At 39.9% G+C, this 25,437-nt stretch overlaps 1 protein-coding gene across 3 annotated transcripts in view; it reads right to left on the reverse strand.

Moving 5' to 3' along the window:
- Positions 1–25,437, reverse strand: part of FBXO11 (F-box protein 11) — a 76,637-nt gene that overhangs the window by 6,506 nt on the left and 44,694 nt on the right. For 2 of the 3 annotated variants that reach the window (XM_061475366.1, XM_061475368.1), the window contains exons 4-15: positions 23,754–23,898; positions 22,329–22,458; positions 21,194–21,277; positions 20,979–21,111; positions 16,809–16,915; positions 16,599–16,710; positions 11,617–11,723; positions 11,391–11,528; positions 2,382–2,599; positions 1,714–1,799; positions 1,536–1,630; positions 15–137 (exon numbers count right to left, since the gene is read on the reverse strand). In XM_061475366.1, coding sequence (XP_061331350.1) covers positions 15–137; positions 1,536–1,630; positions 1,714–1,799; positions 2,382–2,599; positions 11,391–11,528; positions 11,617–11,723; positions 16,599–16,710; positions 16,809–16,915; positions 20,979–21,111; positions 21,194–21,277; positions 22,329–22,458; positions 23,754–23,898 — 1,478 coding nt within the window. The remainder of the gene's footprint in view (positions 1–14; positions 138–1,535; positions 1,631–1,713; positions 1,800–2,381; positions 2,600–11,390; positions 11,529–11,616; positions 11,724–16,598; positions 16,711–16,808; positions 16,916–20,978; positions 21,112–21,193; positions 21,278–22,328; positions 22,459–23,753; positions 23,899–25,437) is intronic. The other variant, XM_061475367.1, reaches the window with a different exon arrangement.

The following is a 25,437-nucleotide window of genomic DNA, read 5'->3' on the forward strand; positions in this document are numbered from 1 at the left end:
AGAGCAACACTCACTTGTTTCCCACTGTGTATTCTGTTTCTCCTCAAGACTGGAGTGCTCCCTGTTGTCACCCAGACTCCAGCCAAAGTATTGCTGTAAACTTCGTTTTCCTCAATTACACCTTGTCCTTTTTCATGCTGAACACAAGACAGTTTCAGAGTTGAGATAATCTGCCAACAGCCAATACTGTTTTCCTGGCTGTACCCATCCCTCCCCAGTATGTATTCTTTACCATAGAAAAGTAATTCTTTTTTGAGTATTATTTTTTAGTAACAGCATGTCATGATGCTGAATGTTTGCCATGAAACAAAGACCACTCTGCATGTAAATCATTGTATCTTGGCCTTGCTCAGCCTGGCAAAGAAAAGGCTCCAGGGAGACCCTGTAACATTCTTCCAGTACCTAACAGGGGCCTACATGAAATCTGGAGAGGGGCTTTTGACAAGGGCCTGCAGGGACAGGACCAGGGGGAATGGCTTTAACCTGGCAGAGGGGAGATTGAGATGAGACATTAGGAAGAAATTCTTCCCTGTGAGGGTGCTGAGGCCCTGACACAGGGTGCCCAGAGAAGCTGTGGCTGCCCCATCCCTGGCAGTGTTCAAGGCCAGGTTGGACGGGGCTTGGAGCAACCTGGTCTAGTGGAAGGTGTCCCTGCCTGTGGCAGGGGTTGGAACTGGATGAGAGCTTTAATGTCCGTTCCAACCCAACCCATTCAGTGATTCAATGATCTCAAGGGTCTGCAGTAATCTTTGCAAACCTCTGCAAGCTGCTGGTAGAAAAAGCACCACCCCAGTGCCATATCTGATGAAAGCTATGGCACCCAGCACATAAACCTACAGCCAGCCCTATCCACCAGGCCAACAAAAAATTGACATGTCTCTCAAGGTATCTTTACCATGTGCTGTGCTTAAAAGTAAAGCAGGGTCAGGGTAATCTGTTCTGGTTAGATTTACAGAACGAACAGATGAAGCTGCACACTTGAATCATCAGCTGAATCACAGGTAACTTTTGGTAGAAAGATGGGCAAATTCTCTCTCAAAGTCTGATATTGCTTAGGAGAACCTGACAGCTCTTTCAGTTCAGTTAGCAGAGCCCTTGCACATGTTGGGAACTGCACTTGATTCCTCCTTTTTACAATACAGGACCATACAGCAGTTGCAATGTATAGCATCCTGAAGGCAAACCCCAAGTATTTTCTGAGGATAGCGATAAGCACATTAAACTCCAAAAGAGCTAAACAGATGTCTATTTTCTTAAATAATGACAATCTGCTATGAACACTAAGCCTTTAAAAAGCTTTTAACCAAGGAATGGTGAAATTCTGTCATCATCCAATTTTACACATTTTACTCTGTAATAATTTAGTGACATCCTTTTAAATGTCAGCACCACCTTCAGTCTATTAGAATTAACCTAGTTTATAACGTAAGAACTTTAGTCATTGTAAATACAATCAAACATTTACAGAGCACCCTTTCCCAACCTTGATACGAAGAGGAAACAAAGTTGTATGCCTGCTTGTAGGTAATACTCACTACATAAATTCCACCATGCTGACCATCATGAATCTTGTTGTGTCGAACTATGGGACAGCTGTTTGTTCGAATCTGTATTCCTGCTAATGCATTACCTGTTAACAAAAAGATGTTATTTCAGACAACTTATGCACTGGTTTGGCTCAGAATTCAAGAGGCAATAAGCAAATCATCTTACCATAAATGTCATTTCCTTCAATAAGGCCTCTTCCATCACCAAAGATATAAACACCACCTTGATTCCCATTAAAAATTGCATTGCCCCTAAGAAACAGAAGTATCCACATTATGAAATTATTATAATACAGTGTACACAGGTATGTAGTGCCTAGGACTGTACAACAGTCAGATTTAAAAAAGAAAATTTATGGTCTGTTGCTTTGAGAACTACATACTTCCAAGTATACATGCAAATTAAAAATGCAGTTCAACCAAACACAAGACAGCAATTTTACTTTCATACATATACAAAAGTACTTTCACTTCATTATAAATCAAATTATAGGGTGGTCTGGGTTGGAAAGGACCTTAAGCTCATCCAGTTCCAACCGCCTGCCACAGGCAGGGACACCTCACACTGGACCAGGCTGCTCCAAGCCCCATCCAGTGTGGCCTTGAACACTGCCAGCGATGGGGCAGCCACAGCTTCTTTGGGCAACCTTTGCCAGGGCCACACCAATCTCAGGTAAAGAACTTCTTCCTTATATATAACCTAAGTCTTCTCTTTTAAAGTCTGAACCCAATAATAAATGAAATAACAAATAAATGACATAAAATTGCTCTTTTCCCATCCCCATCTAATCTCTTCTTCCAAGTAACAAAACATCAATGAGGAAAAAAAATTACCTTATTGTTGGGTCACTGTTTGAGGTAATCCAAACACCTGCAAAGTTGTTTGCATAGATTTTGTTCTCAATGAATTGTCCTCTTCCTTTTTCATGAACATAGATTCCTCCAGTCTGGCCGTGATGTATTTCACACCGAACTACTGTAGGGTTGGCATACGCTTTCACTTCAAAACCTGCTATCCTGTTTCTGTGTATGTTGCAGCTTTCAAAATAACCCTTAAAACACACACACACAAAAATGCAGTTTCCTTTAAAAGTCCTTGTTAAAATTAAGGCTATTCCTTACCCTCCCTCCCCTCTAAATACAATCCTCATTTAAAAGAAGACAGTGCCAAAACTGACAATACGTAAATACTTACATAGCTAGTTACTTTTTCCCCCTCTAAAAAAAGGTAAGTGTTTCAAAGACACTGTGTTTGCATTGCTATTTATTACTATCTATGGAATACCAAGAAAAAAATGGCAACTCTGGATATGCCACCTCAAAGAGGACTGAATGTCAGGTTTCCTTAGCAGCTCCTAAGGATCAGACTCCTATCAAAGCCCATAAAGCCCACAGGCTTTATATGAAAAGGACACTGCTATGGGAAGACTACCTACTTATTTTCAAACTCAGAACCATATATATTTGGTAAGAATATGATTGATTTAGTAAAAAAAGTCTTCTAAATTTATTTGAAATAACTGGTCAGAATAAATACATGTGGATGTGGGAGTAGTTTTTCCAGGGCTGGACTGGTCTGAACAACCAACTGGTAAAGTTTCCCCCCAGCTCACCCTTTTCAAAAGGGTGCACACTTCCATTTAGACACTGCAGCAGTAATAGCAGGCCTACACCAACACTGTATTTGAACAAAGGCTTTACAAAAATCCTATAGCTATGAAGAAAAAAGACAAGAAGATGTCCCACAAAGCCATCCTGGCCATGCTCCTTCTGCCATGCCAACAAGCACTCGCGTAGCAGCATCAAGAACTGGTCCATCTGAAAATTCATCTGGCAAATGGCAGACCATTTTTCTGACACCGTTTTGGAACACTTTGATACTAAAATTCAACCTATTCTTTGAGGTGAATTTTAATGGGATCATATGCCCATTTTTCCCAACTGAAAGAAGAGAAACGGAACAACTGAAAAAGAAGAAGCATCTCTTATTGGAGATGGTGGACAATCACTAAGCAATGTGTTTTAATTTGTGGATGGCTTGGATGCAAGTTCTGGAAAGCTCTAACCCAGACCATCTCCAGCAGGCAGCTGCGGAGAGCAAGACCAAAAGCAGCACATGTGACATTCAGAGCACTACTCTGCTGCTGACAACCAACAAAACTACACTGTTCCTTACATCCAAGAACATACAGCTGAAAACCAACATGAATCAATCTTACTTTTTCCTTTTCTCCTAGATGGCTTTGTAGAGCAGAGAGAGATAGATATCTATAGTATAAACTACCTGTATGATTCCAGCCACAGTTTTAGCATTATCAGTCCTCATGATGCAAAAGATTAGATGTTTACTGAACTGGTAATGTGTATAGGTAAAACATCTGACTGAAAAGGAAAGGGGCCCAACTTCCATTGGTCTTTTACAACCTCATAGGCATCTTGCCTGAATACTGTTTCTCCTGTAGCCACTTCAGTTGGTTACTTAGTCTTGCTAATTGTGAGGTTTGTTTTACTTACAAACTACAAGAAAAGCACAACTCCTCCTACTGCTCAGTGTAGCTGGATTCCAGCGTTTGTACTCACATGACCTACAACCAAAAGCACCTCAGTCCTGGAGTTTCTGCTACCTACCACCCAGGAATTACTCAAGTTACTGCCAGCTTAAGGAGAAAGCACTCTTACTTATGTGCTGTGGGGCAGTATTGCTAAGGGATTTCATCAAACGTATCTGGATTACAAACAAGCAGATATACATACATAAAGTTCAATGAGGAAATCAAGGCAGCAGGCACTTCTTCCTGCTTTGAGGACTGCAGCCAGGGAAGACAGTGCATTGATTAAACATGCTCAAAAAAACATACTATCAGTGTGCACAGCTTCGCTCCCCAGGCCCCTCCGGGAGACAAATAAAACAAAATGGAAAGGAAACAATCTACTTTCTGTAAATATCCAGGAAGTATTTTCTTCAAGGATTTAGGATTAGATTTCTTCAGAGTGAGTCAAGATGTTTTCAGAGAGACAGGGGAATCTAAAGGAGATCTCAGAAACACACCTTCCTGTCAACAGGCAGCCTTTGGGACTTCTTATCCCAAAAGGAACCGCTTCCTTGTCCTCATTTTCACTTAAAATGAAGCCTTCAGAGAAACTTAAGTAATACGACTATTCGGTATAGAGCTTAATCCTCTTAATGGAATATATCATTTCAATTAAAGTATTACTATACTTGGTTTAGTATCTTTTTAATTACTTCACATATCATCTTCCCCTTGAGTGCCAAGTATGTTGCGACTACAGCAACATGATGAAGAAGAGGTATTTCAGATGTGCTTCACCACAGCCGTTTCAGATTCCATGTCAGGTTGCAAACCAGCAGAGATTTTATCATGTGGTCAGCAACATCTCTGCAAGCTTCAGCAAGCACTGTTATTTAACAGTAAGAAGACATGCAAGAAATCCTTTTAACTCTTGAAAACAGTACATACACTGTGTAACCTTTAAACTTGCTTGGAAATGAAGTAGAAGAGAAAGAAGGCTCCTTTGCTTCTGTCCCAGTGTATCTACATAATACTCAACTTCAGAGAGGAACAGAAGTATCTGTACATGAACTGTACTCTGCCACTAAGGCCCAGAATACCGTAACATCACCTGACAGCACAGTACAAGTTTAATTTCATCAGAAAACAGAAAACGGAGCCTTCAAAGTTATTGCTTTCCACCTTCCTAAAAAAGTAGGACTGCTGATTGAGTAGAAACAGAACTTGCTGTAAGCTTCTGTGAAGGAAATGCTCCTCAAAAGTTTAGCAGAACTAAAAAATATAAATCTATATCTCAGATTTCCCAATAAGACTGAATGCCGGGTCAGAAAGTCAAGGCTTTCTGAGAGGTAAAATGCTATAACATTCAATATTAATAAGGAGAAACTGCATTAAAAAGCCTAGTCCACCTCATGCAGGGTCAGCTTAAGCTGAACTGCTGACCTTGAGCCGATTCAGTTAAAACCACTGTAATTCTGCAGTTGTTGAGACCATGTCTGAACACTATCTGCAGGTGTAATTCATAGAATCCCGGAATGGTTTGGGTTGGAAGGGACCTTAAAGCTCATCCAGTCCCAACCCCCTGCCATGGGCAAGGACACCTTCCACTAGACCAGGTTGCTCCAAGCCCCATCCAACCTGGCCTTGAACACTGCCAGGGATGGGGGAGCCACAGCTTCTCTGGGATCTCTGTGACAGCAGCTCAGCACCCTCATAAGGAAGAATTTCTGCCTAATGTTTCACCTCAATCTTCTCTCTGGCAGCTTAAAGCCATTCCCCCTTGTCCTGTCACTACATGTTTTTGTAAAAAGTCCCTCTCCAGATTTCTTGTTGGCCCCTTTAGGCACTGGAAGCTGCTCTAAGGTCTCCCTGGAGCCTTCTCTTCTCCAGGCTGAACAAGTGTAATGCCTCTCAGCTTTAAACTGTAAAACTACGCTTACTCTTACGATAAACTGGAACTCCTCTGCTGCTTGCATACAACTACTAAATACAATTTATGACAAATGCTTCTAACTTGTCTTAGGCAACTGGCACGAGAGGTCAGTGCAGGGCACTGAGGGCTGCCAATGCAGTGTTGATGCCTGCTTGCTAAATGTTTGGCACAAGCATGAAGGCAAACGTCAGAAGATTGCCAGTTTAGAAATAAGAGGTGAAGTTTCTACAAGTATCCAAACACAAAGAATAGTCTGAGAGCATGAAACTGAAAAACAAAGCACTCCTGAACCTTTCAAAGGCAGCACTCCAGCACAGAAACCCACGGGAAAAGAACGTGTAGGCCAGGAATTTGGCACTGGAATGTACTTATCCCACTTCACAGTCACAAGCAACGGGGGAAAAAAAGCCACCCTCAAAAATAACAGAAGGGAAGTGAGAGAAGTGAACACAGAAAATTCATGATTTTGTTTAGATATGTAGCATTTGTATCTGAAGGATACCATGTCACTCAAAGAGGGTGTAAATACTGCCAATGATGCCATCTCATCAACTTCATCACTAGTGTGATGCAGAACAGAGGACACTGCCAAAAGAAGATTTTGAGATGGAAGGGGAGGGGGGAATCTTTCAAAGGACTTTATGACTAAGAAAGGTTTCATTAATTTTTGCAGCTGAGACATATTACTCACATGTTCTCTTTAATGTGTTAGTGTTTCCTTTAAACAAAAAGGAAACATTTATTTCTATTTCATTTTGCTTGTGCTATCACACTGATCACAGCATTGGAACAGGCATTCCACTGGTAAGAAAACGGTTCAAATACACTCGTATCTAAAATTAATCAAGTGAATTCAGTCTGGCTTTTTAATTTTTTAATATTTCAATACTCACATATTTAATATTTATACTTCAGTGCTTACACCAAGAAGCAGCTCCTAGCCAGACTTTCCAATTAACCCTCAAGCATACAGACATCTTCCCTCCAGGAGTTATTGAAGCACGCTCCTTTACCAGTTGTCTGTAGCTTAAATAACTTCATCAATGTTTTGAGCCTGTATAAGCCTTGGAGGGGTGCAGGGATCTACATAGGAGGGCTTGTACAATATAGCTTAAATGAGGCAGTGGCAGCGTCCAGACAATGAGATAATGTAAAACAAAGACACAACATCTTATGTTGACACTGCTCTTTGCAAAATAGCCAAACAACATCTACAGTAGTAGGGACAAAAGCCTCACTAGATTTTATCCACAGTGGATTTTCTCTTTCTAGCCTGCCAACACTCATCAGGAACCCAACCAGGTCTGGGTTAGAACTAAAGCAATAGAACAAGTACTTACAAGGGAAGGAAGACACCAAAGGGAAAAAAAAGATCCACAATTTAGTGCACCTAAAATCACCCAGTCAGGGCTAAAAATGTTGATCTTTAAAAACCAGCTGCTTCTCTTCTTCCTCTTCCCAGAAAGCTTTGCTATGTTATGTATTAGCTATAATTGCATTAATCATTCATCAAAATTATGGAAATTTATTTCCCCAAAGGAATGCCTTATTACGAGAAATTATTATTCTATTCAACAGGCATCTGAGACTTAATCAACAGTCCCCCAACACATAACACACTGTAGAAAACCCTGATGTAGAAGTTCAGTAGGGAAGCTAAAGCAATTTAGTACCTGAATTAATAAACATTTTATTTAGGAATAACATTACTTCAAAATGGTGAGCTACAGTTTCCTCGGAGCAAACATCGGATGACTAAGTTTGAAATTAATGTTTGCTGTAGTTAGATCTCTGAACAAGCTGGTTTGGGGGGGGGGGGGGGGGGGGTAAGGGGTGGTGACAGCAAGATGGAATACATGAGGGATACATAAGGAACAGTGATTCCAAAGGTCAGATGATAAAAAGTGAGAAAACTGAAATGAGAGAACAGAAGTCCAGTCTACACCCAAGCTACGCCTGCAGAAGTGTGACTTGGGACTCATCTTTCTCAGCTAGTCTAAGCCATTATTGGCTAATGCTTGCATTTTTACAAGTATTACTTATCTTTCTCAGGGAATAAGTACAATCTACCAGCAAAACTACTTAGATGATAGAAGACATTTACTCACGAAGAACATCTGTGGATATAACATTAGCATAGGTCTAAGTATAGTGGTCTTGCCAAAGAACAGGCCTAGCATGTATTTAGCCATAGCTAGACTAGAAGTGTCAGGAAGTAAGGCTAGGACCAAAATGCAGGGAGGGGAATATGCTCCCAGAGTACATGAAACATGCAATGGTTTGGTTGACCTCATTCTTAGCAGTGTTCTGATATCAAGTCTGTTACACTGAGTTTTTCATTACAGCAGCAGCACAGCACCAAAGAGGTTCCTATTTACCTACAGCACCTTTAGAAGTAAAACCTCCAAAGCAACTAACAATACAGTTTGTTATTCCCTATCACCAAAGTCATAGGCAATCCATGTCCTGCAGTATCCAACAACTTTGGCAAGATAATCAAATTCTGCGGTATCAGTTCAACCCTCCCCCCTACAATGAGCAGGGACATCTTCAACTAGATCAGATTGCCCAGAGCCCCATGCAACTTGACCCTGAATGTTTCCAGAGGTGGGGCACCACCTCTCTGGGAAACCTCTTCCAATGTTTCACCACTCTCATCATAAAAAAATTCTCCCTTATATACAGTCTCAATTTCCCCTCTTTTAGTTTAAAGACATCCTCCCTTGTCCTAGCACAAAAGACCCTTGCTGTGGTTTGTCCCCATCTTTTTATAAGCCTATTTTAAGTATTAAAAGGCTGTAATAAGGTTTCCCTGGACCTTCTCCAGGCTGAAAAAGCCCAGCTTTCTCAGCCTTTCCTCACAGGAGAGGTGTTCCAGCCCTCTAACTTTGCAGACTCCTCTGGATCTGCTCCAACAGGTGCATTTCTTTCCTATCCTGAGGACTCGAGAGCTGGATGCAGCACTGCAGGTGAGTTGTCATGAGACCTGGAGGGCAGAATCACCTCCTGCTGGCCACACTTCTTTTGATGTGGCCTGGCATACGTTTCTGGACTGAAAGCACACACTGCTGGGTCATGTCGAGCCCTTCATCCGCTAGTAACCCCAAATCCGTCTCGTCAGGGCTTCTCTCAAGCCCTCCATCCCCCAGCCTGTACTGATACCAGGGGTTGTTCCGACCCAGGTACAGGACCTTTCTCTTGGCCTTGTTAAAATTCACATGGGCCCGCTTCTCAACCTTGTCCAGCTCCCTCTGGATAGCATCCCATCCCTTAGGTGCATCAACTGCACCACTCGGCTTGGTGTCATCTCAAGCTTGCCGAGGGTGCACTCGATTCCACCATGTCATTGGTGAAGATATTAAACAGTACTTGCTCCAATGCAGACCCCTGAAGGATACCACTTGTCACTAATCTCCATCTAGATGTCAAGCCATTAACCTGTGCCCTCTGGATGCAACTATCCAACCAATTCCTCATCCACCAAACAACCCTCCCACCAGAGTGGAGATGAGGATGTCTTATGGTAGACAATGTTGTGGATGATGTGTAGCTCTTCCCTTGTCCACTGATGTAGTCACTCCACCATAGGAGGCCACTAGGTTGGTCAGGCAGGACCTGCCCTTAGTGAAGCCATGCTGGCTGTCTTGAATCACTCTTCTATCCTCCATATGCCTCAGTGTAACTTCTAGGAGGATCTGTTCCATCATCTTCCCAGGCACAGAGGTGAGGCTGGCAGGCTGGCAGTTCCCAGGCTCCTCCTTTTAGCCTTTTTAAAAATGGGTGCAATGTTTCCCCTTTCCCAGTCACAGGGAATTCACCCGACTGCAAGGGCTTCTCAAATATCATGGAGAGTGGCTTGGCAACTACACCAGCATATTCTCCCAGGACTCTGGGATGCATCTCATCAGGTCCCATAGACTTACGTATGTTCCAGTTCCTCAGATGATCACAAACCTTGTTTTCTTTTACAGTGGGAGGGACTTTGCTCCCCAGTCCATCCACTTGAGAGGTGCGGGAAGAGAGGATGCCAGTGAAGACTGAGGTAAATAGTTGAGTACCTCAGCCTTCTCCTTCCTTGTCTGTTGTTACCAGTTTGACAGTTCTGCTTATTGAGGGGATACGCTTTCTTTGACCTTCCTTTACTGGCAGACATACCTGTAGAAGCCAATCTTATTCTCTGCATCCCTTGCCAAGCTCAGCTCCATCTGTGCCTTGGACTTCCTGAGTCCATCCCTGAGGTCAACTGGGCAGAGTCCCTGTACTCTTCCCAGGATACTGGTCCTTGCTTCCACTGCCCGTACATCTCCTTCTTGCCTTTATTTTGACCAGCAGGTCTTGACTCAGACATGTCAGTCTCTCACCTTCCTTTCATGATTTCTTAGACCTGAGAACCAAGAGCTGTTGTACTCTATGGAAAGCATCCTTAAAGATCTGTCATATTAACAGTGACTAGAAGAAAACCACTAATTTTTGCCAGCTGGGTGGAGGGAGCTGGGACTTTGTCATTCAAGCAGGAAAAACAATGATTTGGCACTGTTAGATGACATGCACAATATTACCCTAAAATATATCAGCAAATAAAAGCACAGAATCATAGAATGGTTTGGGTTGGAAGGGACCTTAAAGATCATACAGTTCCAATCTGCTGCCACAGGCAGGGACATCTTCCACTAGACCAGGTAACAACCCTGTCCTTCGAGCCCTGTCCAACCTGGCCTTGACCAATTTCAGGGAATAATAATAATAATAACAATAATTTCAGTGGCAAAATTTATTTCAAGGGCTATGCAAAGTCATTACTTGCTACTTTACTGCTACACAGAACTTATCGCCTTCATCCCACAGGAAAAAAAAAAACAAAACCCAAAACATTTTTTATGGAAGAAGGCCTGAATTCTGCAAGGAAATTCCATGTTAAAATTCCAGTATAACTCCATGCTAGACAAGTCTTCTTCCCAAAGAAGCTGGACATACCCTGTTTGAGATTTAATGTGAAAATAAGACTAAGACTCCACAGAGCATTTTAGTTCATTTTTAAATCTAGCACCTTATTTTTCATTCTGTTTCAAAGAAAAAGGAATGCAGTGATAGTGTAAATGTAAGCCCACCATTTACATCCTATTTCAAGAGGTATTTTGTCACTGTAACATAATTTGATGTAACAGGCTGCCAATCAGCTGCAAAACCCTTTCTTAAACCTCTTTCAGCTAATAATGTCTTTAAAGTGGAGTTATCCACTGAAGGGTAAGAGAACAGTAGGCATATTTTAAAATACCTGTCACATGTAAAAGCATCTTTTTTGAACCTTTCTTCAATGACAGGGAAAATCAGCTATGCAGCATCTATATTTCTTTCTTCAAAGGAAAACAGGTACGTTACCATGCCATGGTCAAAAGTGAAAACGCCAACATCACGTCCATGGTGAATGTGATTCCGTCTGATAATGGGATTTCCATGGTTTTTAACCCAAATCCCTGCTAATGCGTTATTGGAGATCTCATTGTCCTCATATATTCCCTAGGAAATAAAGATGGAAATTAAAACAGGAATCAAGGCCGGTAGCAAACCATTTTATCAGAGTAAAGAAACTGATACTGAAAAATACCTGCGCATGGTCTGTAATGTAAAGTCCAACATTTTCACAGTCGCTGATGTTACAGTGTTTAATAGTAGGACAAGCTCCTTGGCCACTAACACATACTGCAGAGCCAACTGGAAGAAAACAGCACAGTTACCATAGCTTCAAAGCAGAGTGTATTTATAAATAGTCTGGCAGTGCTTTTGCAAGAAAAGTTAGTGTGAACTGGTATTTCAAAAGGACTCGGCATGCACAGCGCCAAAGCACTGCAAACCACAGGCAGAAAACACATGTCATCATCTTGCAGAGGCAGAAACCGAGGTAGGAACTGGTTTAAAATCCCTCTGCAAGGGGCACCTGTATATGACTGCCAGAATGGACAACAGTTTATATATTGATTCATGCTTATGACAGTTGTCACTCACTTATTTCTCTATGTTAGGCTGACTCTATACTGACTGTTCACATCAAAGGACAACAGAAACACAGTAAAATCCTGTATTTACTCCCTTACTTTACTTCCCTTCAAATTTTCCTAACCCCGTAATTCCAAGAGCCCAAACAAATAGTATTTCTGTAGCATACAAAGACACACTGTCTATCTAAAGATGAGCAGGATACAAACAACACAATCGCGAGTATAAAACTACATACGCATCAGAAACCAACAGGTCTCTTGCCAGCTGAATTACAAAGCTCCTTGGATCATTTTAGCTACCATACCATCACCCAGAAAATAAACCCTTTGTAGGCATCAAGGACTCGAACTGCTTAAGGCTTCATCAGGTCAGCTCAATTCCCTGAACTCCATCAAATAAGAAAACATGAAATTCTACAGCCGCTAAAAACAAATTGTGGATTCATGGTGATTTCAGAAAGGTCAGAGCTCATCCTGGTTTATCTGGCCTACTTAACACACACCTTATCCACAATTAAACATTACTACATAAGCAAGCCAGTACATGCTCTATTAGTCAGTTTTCATATTACCTTCTAGCACAGAACCACAAAGACTGTGCTTTAATAATTCATAGACTCATTTACAGAGGGTTTTTTTTTAATCCTAAAGAAATTATTTTGATTGTCAAGTCTGACCTTATGAATAATACAATCTATAATGATTCCCTGAATTAATTCCTACTTCAATTCTAGTAACAGGAACTTCAGTGTGTATCTTTTAGAAACACATTTAATTTTGATTTGAGCATTTCCAACAACTGAGAAACCACCATAAAGCTTAATAGCTGGTGACAGGGTTGCTATCCTGTTAATGTCCTTTTTAATTGCTTATCTGAATTCCTCTAGCTTTAGTACCCGGCTCCTGGTTCTCTTTATACTCGTGTACGCCATGCCCAATGCATGTACGTATTTAGTGCAAGCAATTTAGTCCTTCAGCCTTCTCCTTGATGCAAGTCACAAATTGCAGTCAGTATGTTTTTCATGACAAACGCATTTTTCTGCTTTAAGGACTTTTCATGGAACTGTTTCTAAATTTTCCACATGTTGCTATGGACACAAGGGAAGAGCACTTTACTCTGAAGCAGGACTAAGCAGAGGCGTAATTCGGTCTCTCTACTTCTGCTCAGTATTCCCACTGGTGCAACTAAGATTCACATCACTTCTTTTAGCCAATTAACTACAGGAGGGCTCATATTTAGATCTTTACCCACAACTCTTTAAGCTTTTCCCAAGATTCTCCAGCTTTGCAGGAGAGATTTATCCTTCAAAACTAGGAATAAAATCAAGTTCTGCATATAACAGCCTTCACACTTATTCACAGTAACGTGAATATTGTTTGAGAGGATACCTTCCAAAAAGGCAGCAACACATACTCCTGGTTATTTAGATACCCTCAGCCATAAGTCTTCATTGTCTACAAGCCTCATCAATATGCATTTTATTTCTTCTCTGGAAGCCACTGATAAATGGCTTAAAGTCAAGAAGCCACCTTTGAAACAGCCACAAAAAAAGCCATTTAAATTTACCCTGAAAGTATTTTTCATCTATTTAATCTGGTAATTCTGTGAATCTCTAATCTCTTAAGGCACAATACACCGCAGTCAAGTATTTTTCAAGGATGTATGCAATCATACCAGGACTGCTACCTTCTTTTAGTCAAAGTCAGTCATCAAAACTGCTGATTGTGTGATGTAACCATTATAACTTGATGTAAATACACGAGCTTTTTTCAGTTCTAAATTTTACTACCTCTTTATCCTACACAGGAGCAGTAAGCAGAACTACCTGCCATACTTCATCCCTCTTAATCTCCCCCGTGCCACTGTTCTCCACCTTAGGACATACACCATCTCACCCGGGTTTCAAGTTACTGTTGATACGTAATAGGAGCCCAGAAGATTTCTTGGCCAGTTCTTTCTAAACTCCTGCATCATTTTAGAATGTCTTTTTTTACAGCTGTTTAACCTCAGCCACGGTTACTGTCAAGAGTGGAACATATTTCATTATCCCTCTAGGGTATGAACACATTTATCATTCCTGCCTATTCTCATTAAATATGGAACAAAAGTTACACAATACTTTGCCATTCAAATTCTTCTGTTCTTTGATGGATTAGCATCCCTGCTCTCACTCGCTTTGTTTCCCAAGTTAAGACAGAAGCAGTTTCTTCTAGACAGACGTTAGATCTTGTCTTGTTTATCAAGTTCTCCTGAGGGGGTAGGAAGAGTACTTTGTTGGAGTGTGCGTAGCAGGGGGTGTATGTGTGTTGGTGGTGTCCCACACTTTCCTGGTGTGGTGTGCTGACATCACTCCTCCCTCACATTTTGCTTATTTAAATGAAAGCAATCTGTATTCTGACTCACTTCAACTGGTCTTTATTACTGATCATGTGAAACTGGTCCTTTTAGAATACCAAGCACATGTATTACTAGTTTAAGCTTTATTTTGTTTACTTAGAATATAATGATTGCACACACTTAAGCAATACTTAGGAAAAAAAAAAGGCACACTGCCATCCACTACTACTTTTATCTGTCAAGGTGAGGACTAATACAGATTTCTTCTCCAGTAGAAGCAACAGAACCTCTAGACTCAGTATCTTCCACTTAAACTATGCATTTAAAACTTTATTCAGTAGTATTTCAAAGATGTTTTGGACTGGCAAGGCACTGGTACTTACATAGCTCAAATCTTCCCGTATTACATATATCAGTGTAAAAATGTGCTTTAATGCAATTTGCAGGTCTACAGGAAGGGTATCAAGCATGTGCTAGAAAATTGTGAATGCTTATGGATCAATACTTCAGAGATGGCATTGGAAACAGCCTTTCTGGCAGGCTGCCATTCTTCTTCCCTTTTTACACGCACCCAGTACTTCCTGAGTAGGTTAGAGCAAGGCTTGGTAGGATTAAAAAAGTCAATGTAAATTAATAATCAATATGTGATGATAGTACAGCCTACACACAGCCTCCAAACTGGACCAGAAATTTTAATTTTGGAGAAGAAGAGCAATAATTCAATGCAGCAAACATTCAGAAATCCAGAGTACTTAAGAGACAAAAAATCCAAAATTCTCAGAAATAGTCTTCCATAATGAAGTGGGCATGAAAAAATTAATCAAAGCTTAATTTTGATAAACAATTTTCACAAAAACATCAGGACCTACTAGCTTGTCTATAAGCACATGTTTCAATATGAAGCCATGCAGCTCTTCAAACTCCTTTTATAATGAAGCTGAATGTGATCCAAGAAATGAGTTTAATTCTTCTCATTTGTTATCAGGGTCTCCAGTATTGATACATAGGAACCAATAGTATGCATTTCCTTGTATACTTCAATTTCCCAGTATTTAGAATTAAATAAAGAACTCAAGATACTGAGAGCAGCTAGCTGTCCTTTGTTCCTCTTTTTTTAGCACTTTTGCATATTAGCTGTTATGCCTCCAATAGAACAGATGGCAATTCGAAGCACAGAGCTGCCTTGACCGAAAGTGTAGTCGATAGCCTGAAACCTCCAAGAAAGAGCATATCTCCCTCTGCAAGGCACAGATGAGATGTCTTTCCACCATTCTTTTTACAGTTCCCTTCAGAATTCCCCCCTCCAAAGTTCATACCAGAGAAGTGTAGGGTTTGTTATCTCAGTGATGATCTCCTTTGTTGTCTTCCCTCTATGTTGAGCTATGTTAACCTTTACACACAGCCTGCTATGTTGATCCACTCCATTTCACTAGCTGAACTTGGGTATATAAAGTTCATATTGCCATTTCCATGCAAAGAGTCGGTACTTTAATTCTCCCGTACCTCTTCTTTCTCACACTTCAAATCCATTTCATCTGGTTGTGTTCAAATCCATTAAACTTGCCATGTTGTGCATGCAGTGACTGTCAATTGCCATGTCCTCCTGCCAAATGACTGAAATGCCACCCAGCCCCTTACTTCCACTGTCTCTAACCCTTTCTTTCCTGAATCTGGACTGCCAATGTTTTCCTAATCAGGCGGTATAAATTCTTTATTATCTCAGATGGTGAAATGAGTCTAACTTTCCACACTGCATTTCTTCTGCCTGTATAGAAACTCGTATGTTGAGTATGTTGAATCATTCCACTCTTGACAGGAAAGTGAACTTAGCAGTTACAGCTCATGATTGTTTCATGCCATCAAACCGAATAGCGCATATTACAATGAACCTAATGTGAAAGTCCCATGTGTGCCCCCTTCAAATGCTCTCTCCTGGCAGCTACAACTGTATTTATGTCAGAACCAGGTAAGTTTATATGAACTGTCACTTTTCACATTTTAAACTAACTGCCCAGAGCCCGAACTCATAAAAAAAAAGACCAAGTATAAATTATCACAAAGGTCTTAGATGCAAAGCAGTCACTGTAATAACACCATTTCCACACAAAAACTGCTTGCAGACCTGTATTAAACACCTGCATCAAAAAATGAACTGTTGCAAGAATGATCACAATCGATTTGTGTGCTACTGCCCTGGTTAGTCTGGGAACTTGAAACACAGTGTTAATAACAAACAATAAAAAGCCCACTAACCCGTACAAGTACTTCGAATAATACAGTGATCTATAATTGGGCTGCAGTTCACGGTGATCTCTAAGCAGTGGTGTGCATTGTGGTGCTGAGCAGATTTGTCATCAGGGTTGAACTGAAAAAGGAAGACAACACAACAATGTACCATTTATTTAACTGCACAGGCATGAAAATGAGATGATTGAGAGCTCTGCTGAAGTTTGGGATTCTTACCCTGATTGTCATATATCCAACATAGGCATCTTCAGAACCCTCCATAAAAACGAAGGTGGAATCTCTAGTGTTTTCTATTATAACTTTATCTGCTACTTTTCCAGGCGCTGTAAAGACAACATTTATTAAGTCTCAGTTTATGCCACTGAAAAGAAATCCTTAAGAGTTACAGATTTTGTCCACAACAACAAAGGAAAAAAACAGTATTCCTGGCACATAAATAGTCTTCTTGTCAGAAAAACCTTAAAACAAAGTTTCGAAGACAATGAAGAAACTAGTCTAAGACAATCCTGCACCAATTTAGTATCTAGTACCAGGAGAAAAACCTCTTGTACAGAGCTAGTTTTGGCTACTCTTTATCACAAACTGAATTACCAATTTAAACATGGATACCAGCCTAGAGGCACTGTAATTCTGTTACTAAGTTCAATTTATTTTGGTACTCTACACCCTTTAATAAAAGCTAAATACATACATTCCAAAACTAATTTGAAGCAATTTAAAGAACTACTTAGGAATCTGCCCATGACCTACAACTGACCTCCCCATCCTCCTCAAATGTAAGATTCGGAGTTTTGAATTGATATCCTCATTCTTTAGAAGGAAAATCTTACAAAATTAGATTGAACTATACTTTTGAATGTACAGAAGGTTTCCAAGTGGTCTCTTTGCAAGTTCCCACGATCTGCAATTTGATTTCCTGTATTAATAGCAGGCTTTGCTCTATTCTTTATCTTTAATTCAAAGGAAGGAAACGTTGACATTGGTATGCAACAGCCAGAAGAGGGAGCACAAGGTAACGGTCTCACATCAGTAAAAATTCAACAATACTCATTCACAAGCAAGGTAGTTTGATTTAAAACTGCACATTAAATATGCAAGCCAGAAGAAGCCTTCCCCAATATGTGAAATGTAAAAATATTATAGCAGATAAATTACCTGATAGCAATTTTCAATCATTCCCAACTTGAGACTCACCAATGTAAATGTGACCAGCTATTTACCCTAAACTCTGTATTTTATTGAAGAGCCCACACACAGGATTTCTCACGAGCAGGTATCTTTCTGTTGTTTGTACTAGTGTCAACAGACAAGTGGTATGTCCCGTTCTTTATCACTCGGGCAGAAAGGTGCCAGTCAGAATGAAGCAACATTTACATCATTATCCAGCTTGTTCTCACTATCTAAAAGGCAGATCTCTGCTTTCATTACTGCAGTGCTGCAAATATTTTAAGGTAGTCTAGCTCTGCTTCATACCACTATTCACTTCGCACTAGAAATAATTCAACAGAAAACATGTAATAAGGAACTACCTAAAGAATTAAAAATTAACTGGGTGTTGCCTCAGAATTCTTCTATTCCTCAAAAAGAATAGAACAATTTCACTTTTCTGTGCATTAACAGAAAAATAAGTAGCTTCTGAAGAAAACAGTTGTGCCCCTCTTCAATCATATCAGGCAAAAAACACAGAGACCCTTCTAGATTTTGCAGGCTGTAACATCTACAGCGAAGAACAAAGCCCTAAACTAGACTAAAATGTAATTTTCTATTCAAAGATGCACAACAGACACTTAAAGTTCAGGCATATGAAAGTTCTCTGGCACTCAAAAGTAAGAAATACACCTAATTATGACAGTCTTGATTTTAGATTTTTCTACCTTTAAAACTACCATAATCCTTCTAATTGTTTTTAGTGTTTTTATTTCTTGCTTAGAACATCCTTTGATAATCCCTTTTTCACTTGCATGTTATTTAAGTCAAATGGAAAATAAAGGGGGGGAGAGAAATGAAATCTGTGTCCCCCAAAAATACAGGAAACACACATATTCAATAAAGATTCTCAGATCAGGACACGTGTCAGTACAACTGCTGAAACTCAGTTATTAAGATGAGAGACTGTATCTAGAATGAGACAAGCACTCCATGTAAGGCTTGTATTCCTGTAGCAATCTGACACCCTACGTATTAAAGAAATAAATAACCCCAAATTTCAATAGAACAACAAACCAAGAATACCAGGCATTATTCTGCAAGAACACTTTTACTAATATGAGAAAGCAGAAGCTTTTTGAAAGCTCGAGGTATGCAAAACTCCATTTCTAATAGTGTGCTTCTTCAGAGGTCAGCAGAAGAAACTATTAAAGACATTTGAGTAGAACTGCGGAGAGATTTGGTACTGCCTTAATCCCACCATTCTGAAAAGCATGCCAGAGTGAAGAGAGAAGAGGAAGTTCTCCAAGTCTTAGTGGTTCACTTTAATTTGTTTTCTTTTCCAGACAAATGAAAATTGACTCCCTCTACAATGTCACTCACCATTCAGTGGAGAAAATCTGAGGAAGTGAAGAGTCAGCAGTGCCAGAAACAAATATAAATACATCTAGCATTTCTGGATTCCTCTTGGAGGTTTTGCTCCCCAAGACAGCTCTTCTGTTACAAAAATACACAATGCAGATCCCTTGCTTTTAAAGAATTGTAGTTAAAATAGCTGTTTTTCCTGAATAACTTAATTAATTCCAGTGGAAGAGAAAGCAGAGGGCCTTTCAAAACTTAAAAGGAGCCTGAGAACATGTAGGAGTTCAACCAGATATCAAACATGTCGTTTCAAGTTCCATGAAGTAATAGAGAAATTTTATATCCTAGGTCAGTGCTGATCCAGTTTCTTCTGGATTTTTAAGCACTTCAGGAATACAACTTGCCCTGTTTGTACTGGCATCTATAACTGTCATCTGAAAACAGATGCTGGGGTTATTTTGTTATTTGCCTAAGGCCACGTCTGCATTAGGAAGCACTGCAGCATGACAGGAGTGGCACTACAGAGTGAAGTAGTCCTGTGGGTCAGACCCACACCACATGTGTTGCAGGACAGGGAGGGTAGAAGAGACACTGACTTTGGACAAGTCCTAGCCTGGTCCTTCTCACTGAATGTACACCAACTACTAGAGAGCAATAAGAGTATTCCAGGAACATGTCTCACATTAGTCTCACCCAAAAGGAATCCAGTTTGTGCTCCAAAATGTCTCCACAGCACAAATCAAAGCACTGTAAGTAGGGAAGTTTAGGATATGAGCTTCAGAAATGTAGTCATGAACTGACAAACTAACACACTAACACAGCTGCACCTTGCAGATCTGCAGGGACAAGTTTTAAGGCTAACACTGGAACAATCTGACTGCATTGCTCAAAACTGTTCTTGCTGCCAAGGCTGTGAAACTCAGGCAAGTGCCAGAATAAGCTTGCTGAAGAACAAAGCAGCTGGTATTCAGAACAGATAGATACCTGAAAAGAGGGACTTGGAAGAAACAAAAACCAAGTAAAACCCAACAAAATCCTCACAAACAACACCCCCAAACCCCACAAAAAGCAACACACCATCTCAAATAAACCCCACATAAACAAAAAAACCCCAACCCAGACAGACAGTATCTCAGAAAAAGCAGGGAGCAAAATAACTTTCAGGTTACCACAGGAGCAAGAGGTCTGAGAACCCTTAAATTAGGTGTGTACCAGACATTAAGACAGTTGAAATTCTTACCATGCTATCATGCTACTGGGATTACCATGCTCAGAGTGGGGACAGGAAAAGCAGACAGCTCCACAAGCACCACATTTTTTATCCAGATGTATTAGCTTACACCAACTTCCTAAATCTTTCCTATTCCAAAAGTCTCACTTCCTTTTCCACAAAGGTTCTCCTTTGTGGAGGAGAACAGAGAAAAGAACTTCCTGTCTCAGAATCTTTCTGCTGGATGCTCTCATTTCCTTCCTCAAGATGAAATTAAGATGCTGAAGAAAATGGGACAGATACTAATTTCAGCTTGCTCCCACTGCTGGATTCTACTTGGGCGATAGGTTATATATAAACAAATTTCATAAGAGCCACCTGAAAATTTCAACTGCAGCCATGTAACTCAGTATACTTCCTGACAAATTCATTTTTTAATCCTAATGAAATAAAACGGTAAATAAGTTATTCCAAGAACTAACACACAGACAATGGTACTTCAATCTGAAGCATCACCTACCTTTTAGTTTGTGACACTTGTACAGAAAATACTTATTAAGCTGATGAAGAAAGATGAGCATTTATACTGGATATTTAATAAACCAGAATATCTTTGTAATTAAGGTTATAATTAACACAAGTCATACTTTGAGACAAAGATTAAATACCTGCACCGATCATGGTGATTGGAGATTCTATATATATCCATTCATCAGTATATATACCAGAGTGAACAAAGATAAGACCATCAAAATGAGCTTCTTGAACTCCACCAAGAGCATCTTCAATAGTATCATAATACTAGAAGAAAAAGGACAGGTTTACAGGGAAGTATCTATGCAAAGATATAGAAATATTCTTAACAACTGCTTTAGAAACATACCAACATGTTTTCTCTTCCTTTGTATCTCGCAGGATTACTGTAGAAGTGTTCAGCAAAACCTGGCTTTACATGTGCTCCTTTGTACTGAAACAAGGAAAATAGTTTATAAGCTTGCAGACAGGTGGATCTGAGTCCACAAACAAGAGATCTACTAATTCCCTAATTCATAAGCCATTTGCTGGTATCAGTTTGTTCCAGGGACTAAGGATAGTATTCTGACCTCCCATATTAGGCGCTCAGTTTGAAATGGCAACATCACAAAAAGTCTGAGCCTAAGTGATTGACTAAGCCAAGAAGCTAACCTACTTACATAACCACAAGCCTCTGAGGTGACTAAAAAGCCTCTTGTACCTTATCTGCTCCACAGCAGATGTTCTTATTTCCATCTTTTGATTTTCTAGCAGCTTGCCACAAAAAACAAACTACAATTCTATGGCAAAGGAAAAAGAATCCTATACCTTCACTTTTGATGCAGTACAGAATGAAGAACCTTGCCCTCAACAAGCTTCAGAATTTTACTAACCAGTCACACATAGCATTGTATAATATACGCACCTGGATACATATTTCCCTTATTTATGTTTTTCAGATATTACACCAAGCCATCTTTACAATACCTTTGAGACTTTGGACTGGAGGTTCAATCACATGCCTTAAAGGTAACTTGTTCAGATCCAGCCACATCAGCTGTAAATCCCTATTTAAGCCTAAGTGATATTATCAATATACTGTTTGGTTTACTACGGAATGCATATGAATCTGACAACCAGCACGCACACTAGTTTAGTAATATATGACAGCAACAATATATTCAAAGTTTATTTGCAAACCACAGACCATGACAATCTCTTCCACAAAATTTCAGTAATGTAAAACATGAGGAAGACATAGAAGAGCTGGATGTTCAAGTGCTCCACTTTACCGTGATGTGTCTCCCCCTAAAGTGTGCCTCAAACCATGAAATAACTTCAGATATCCCCCTATTGCATAACACAAGAATCTCTCCCTACCACCTCAGTCCCATCAACTTAAAGACTAAACTTGAAATCATTACTGTTAATCAGCCATATTTCAAAAGCTGGGGTTCTTGTATAAACCATCTTTAAATTGGAATATAAATGAATGCTACTGTTACCAGTTGCTGAAAGCTTTCTTTCCAGGGATTTGGATGTTCATATTCTTCTGGATTAATCTGATAAAATTTTCCAGGTTCAGGATGCATCATGGGACGAGTGTACTCAAATACTTCCATATACAATCTTTTCCTGAGCAGAAGCGTCAAGCAGAAAAGAAAATTAGCATATTTCTGACTACTATTCTGCTTTAATATCTACATCAAATGTTAAAAACTGGGTTTTCTCAACAGTATTTGCCAGTTTGTGACAGTAAATTTGACCAAGATCACTACCAAATGCTTCCAAAACATTGTTTTTGCCTGTTAGACCAACTTCTGTGTACTTCTAAGAAAAATCCTGGCACGTATTTCACGATCCAAGCAGAAGAGTTCTCAATATGTAATTGCCATGGAGAAACTTAACTAGTTAGTTACACTGGAGAAATCATATTCTAATTGTACATTAATTTCAGCATTACTTTAAGACTTAGAAAAGCTAGTAGCATAAGAACAACAAAACTTGTATCACCACCTCTTCTCACCTTGCCAAAAAAAGCTGGAAAAAAAATAACGATGCATTCACAAACTTATGCCCTGTATTCCAAAAAGTTCATTAGTGGACACATTACAGTAGCTTAGAAAGAAGAAAATAGCACACAGCAACTGGACTCTTTCGATTAGTGCCAGAATACAAATAATAGCGGTGCCTGAGCCTGCTGATATTAAGACCAGACTTACAGGATGGCACTGAATCTCAGTAGTTGTAATTCATCTGACAAGACATCTCCAAAACTGTCTTTAGGACAGTAAGAGAGAAAAGAGAGAAGGGGGTGGGGAGGAAGGCATTTTTGCCATGTTATATTGAAATTTTATTCTTATTCTTAAAATCTTATTCTTTATAAAAATAAAAGGCTAAGAAACAGGTGTTAATTTTTCCCTTATAAAAAAAATATTAATTCAGATCCCATTTCTCCAAGCTCTCAATAACCCATGGGTAAGATGGATTCATATGGGGGAAGAACCAGTCTGAGTATCCAATTATTAAACCAAACCAAACAAGCAATCTAAGTAACACTAGGCAAAACTTGCATGTAACATTAAGAAATGTGTTGATTCTTCTGCAGCAACACAATACCCGCAGAAGCCTGAAGAAGGTTAAAGAGGGGGGAAGAAGGAAAGTGGCTACTGAAGGAATGCCTCACTGATTTTTACGACAGTCATTATTTAACTAGTATCTACACTACAAGAGAAATAAAAGTTTTACTGCTTCACACAGATAACCAGACATTCCTAAGTTACAAATAACACTGAAGCCAGACGTATTAAAATACAATTGGCTTTATATCAGCTAATTGCAACCAACATATCAATTTTTCTATTGTACTGACATTTCATGCAGCACATCTAGTTTTTCCTCAAGATAATGAGCAATAGCATTTCACTTACCACAAAATGGGATCATTAGCCAGCTCACTGAAGCGTTTACACACACAAGCTGCTCTACAGAGATCCTGCTCTAGCAGGTAGGAGAAGATCTTTAGAACCACTTCATCTGGCAACTTCTCCTGAAGATACTGCTCTGCAGGTGCTGCTAATGAACAGTAATCGATGTAAGATCATTGACATATTTAACCAGCCCAAATTCTGACTAAACCAGATCATCAACATGCCATCTGAAAGATTCCCATTTAAAATACCAACAGCCTCAAAGCAGCTTTTTTTGATTTTTGAAGTGTATTTTCATCTAAAGCTAAGGCATAAAAGAGGCAAACAGTTGACTCTGGATTCAAGTAGAAATTACAGTCTTCCTCTTTCAAAAATGCTTAGTCCACCTTTTCTATTGAAGGAATCAATGTGCATACAATGGCAGACATTAAGAAGGCTACTGTGTATGTTCCAGATTTACTGGCTCCTCACTATTAGCTTTGTTGTGACAATAGCAACAACAATAATTAATCCCAACATCAACATCTCTGCAAATGCTTTCAAACACAAAAGAATTTACTCAGAAATAGTGACTATCTCAAAAAGCTACTAGTAAAATCTCCTTTTCTCCCTCAGTGCACATAAGGAAAGAGAACATCTTTTGGGATGCAGGAAACCAGTAGCCAGCAACAGTTCAAGTCTCCTTCTTCCACCTACTCCCATTTACGCCCTCTTTTAAAATGAAAAATCCAAGCCAGAAGCAGCATTAGCCTTGCCAGATGTATGTCCTGAGAGAGGTCTGAGGAAACTGTTCCTGTATTGTGTGGCAACGTGAGTGTGCTTTGTTAAACCCCTGCTCTTGGGCACATGCATGCTCTACATATGAGAGTTCATATAGGGAAACCCCATCTGCAGTTTGTGTTCTCCCAAGACCCTTGAACTCCCTTGGTGGTACATGTACAAAGATACATTGTACAAGCATCACCTTGGTGGTACATGTACAAGATACATTATACAAGCATCACCTGGGTGATTCACAAATACTGATTTCCCCTAAGATGTTAGGAGGGCATTTATCTAATGGACTGATGATGACTGCTCTCAACAGTAATACATCTTACAGTCATAAGCTATAGGTACAGCCCACTTCAACAAAAAGCTACACTGTACAAAAGGCATGAGGGTCACTATTCCACATGCCCACAGCTATGAGCTCCCAAAGTATCTTTTAAGATGGCAGCCCTGACCATGGCAGAGTAAAACAGATTCCTTTTTTCCTCATCCTTATCCACCTAAACTATTTTTTTTCTGGATCAGCTCCTTGTTGTAGCTCACTGCAAGCTACAGAAGTGTTAGCACAAGGAAGGATACAGGAATGAACGCCCAGAAACTGGCAAAGACAGTTCCCTTCAGGATCTAACAAGCCAGACTGAAGACAGGAAGTCAGCAAAATGAATAAAGAGCAAGTAGTCTGCAAAGGCCTCGTGCTCAAGAGACACCTGAGGAGCCCAAAGTCTGGGGACCATATACCAGGAGTCCACGAGGTGAGCATGGCTGGGTATCACCAAAAAAGTATTATGCACATGATCAATGCTAGCTTTAAAAGGTCCTTTTCCACTGAAGATATAAAGGTTCTTCCCTGTGTCAAACAAGCAGCAGCAATTCATTCTACAGTCCTAATAACCCTTGAAATGTGTAACAGGAT

The sequence above is a fragment of the Pezoporus flaviventris genome, unplaced genomic scaffold (genome assembly GCF_033815535.1).
Source record: "Pezoporus flaviventris isolate CSIRO_AGI_PZ_B2104156 unplaced genomic scaffold, CSIRO_AGI_Pfla_v1 ptg000083l, whole genome shotgun sequence".
NCBI lineage: Eukaryota > Metazoa > Chordata > Aves > Psittaciformes > Psittacidae > Pezoporus > Pezoporus flaviventris.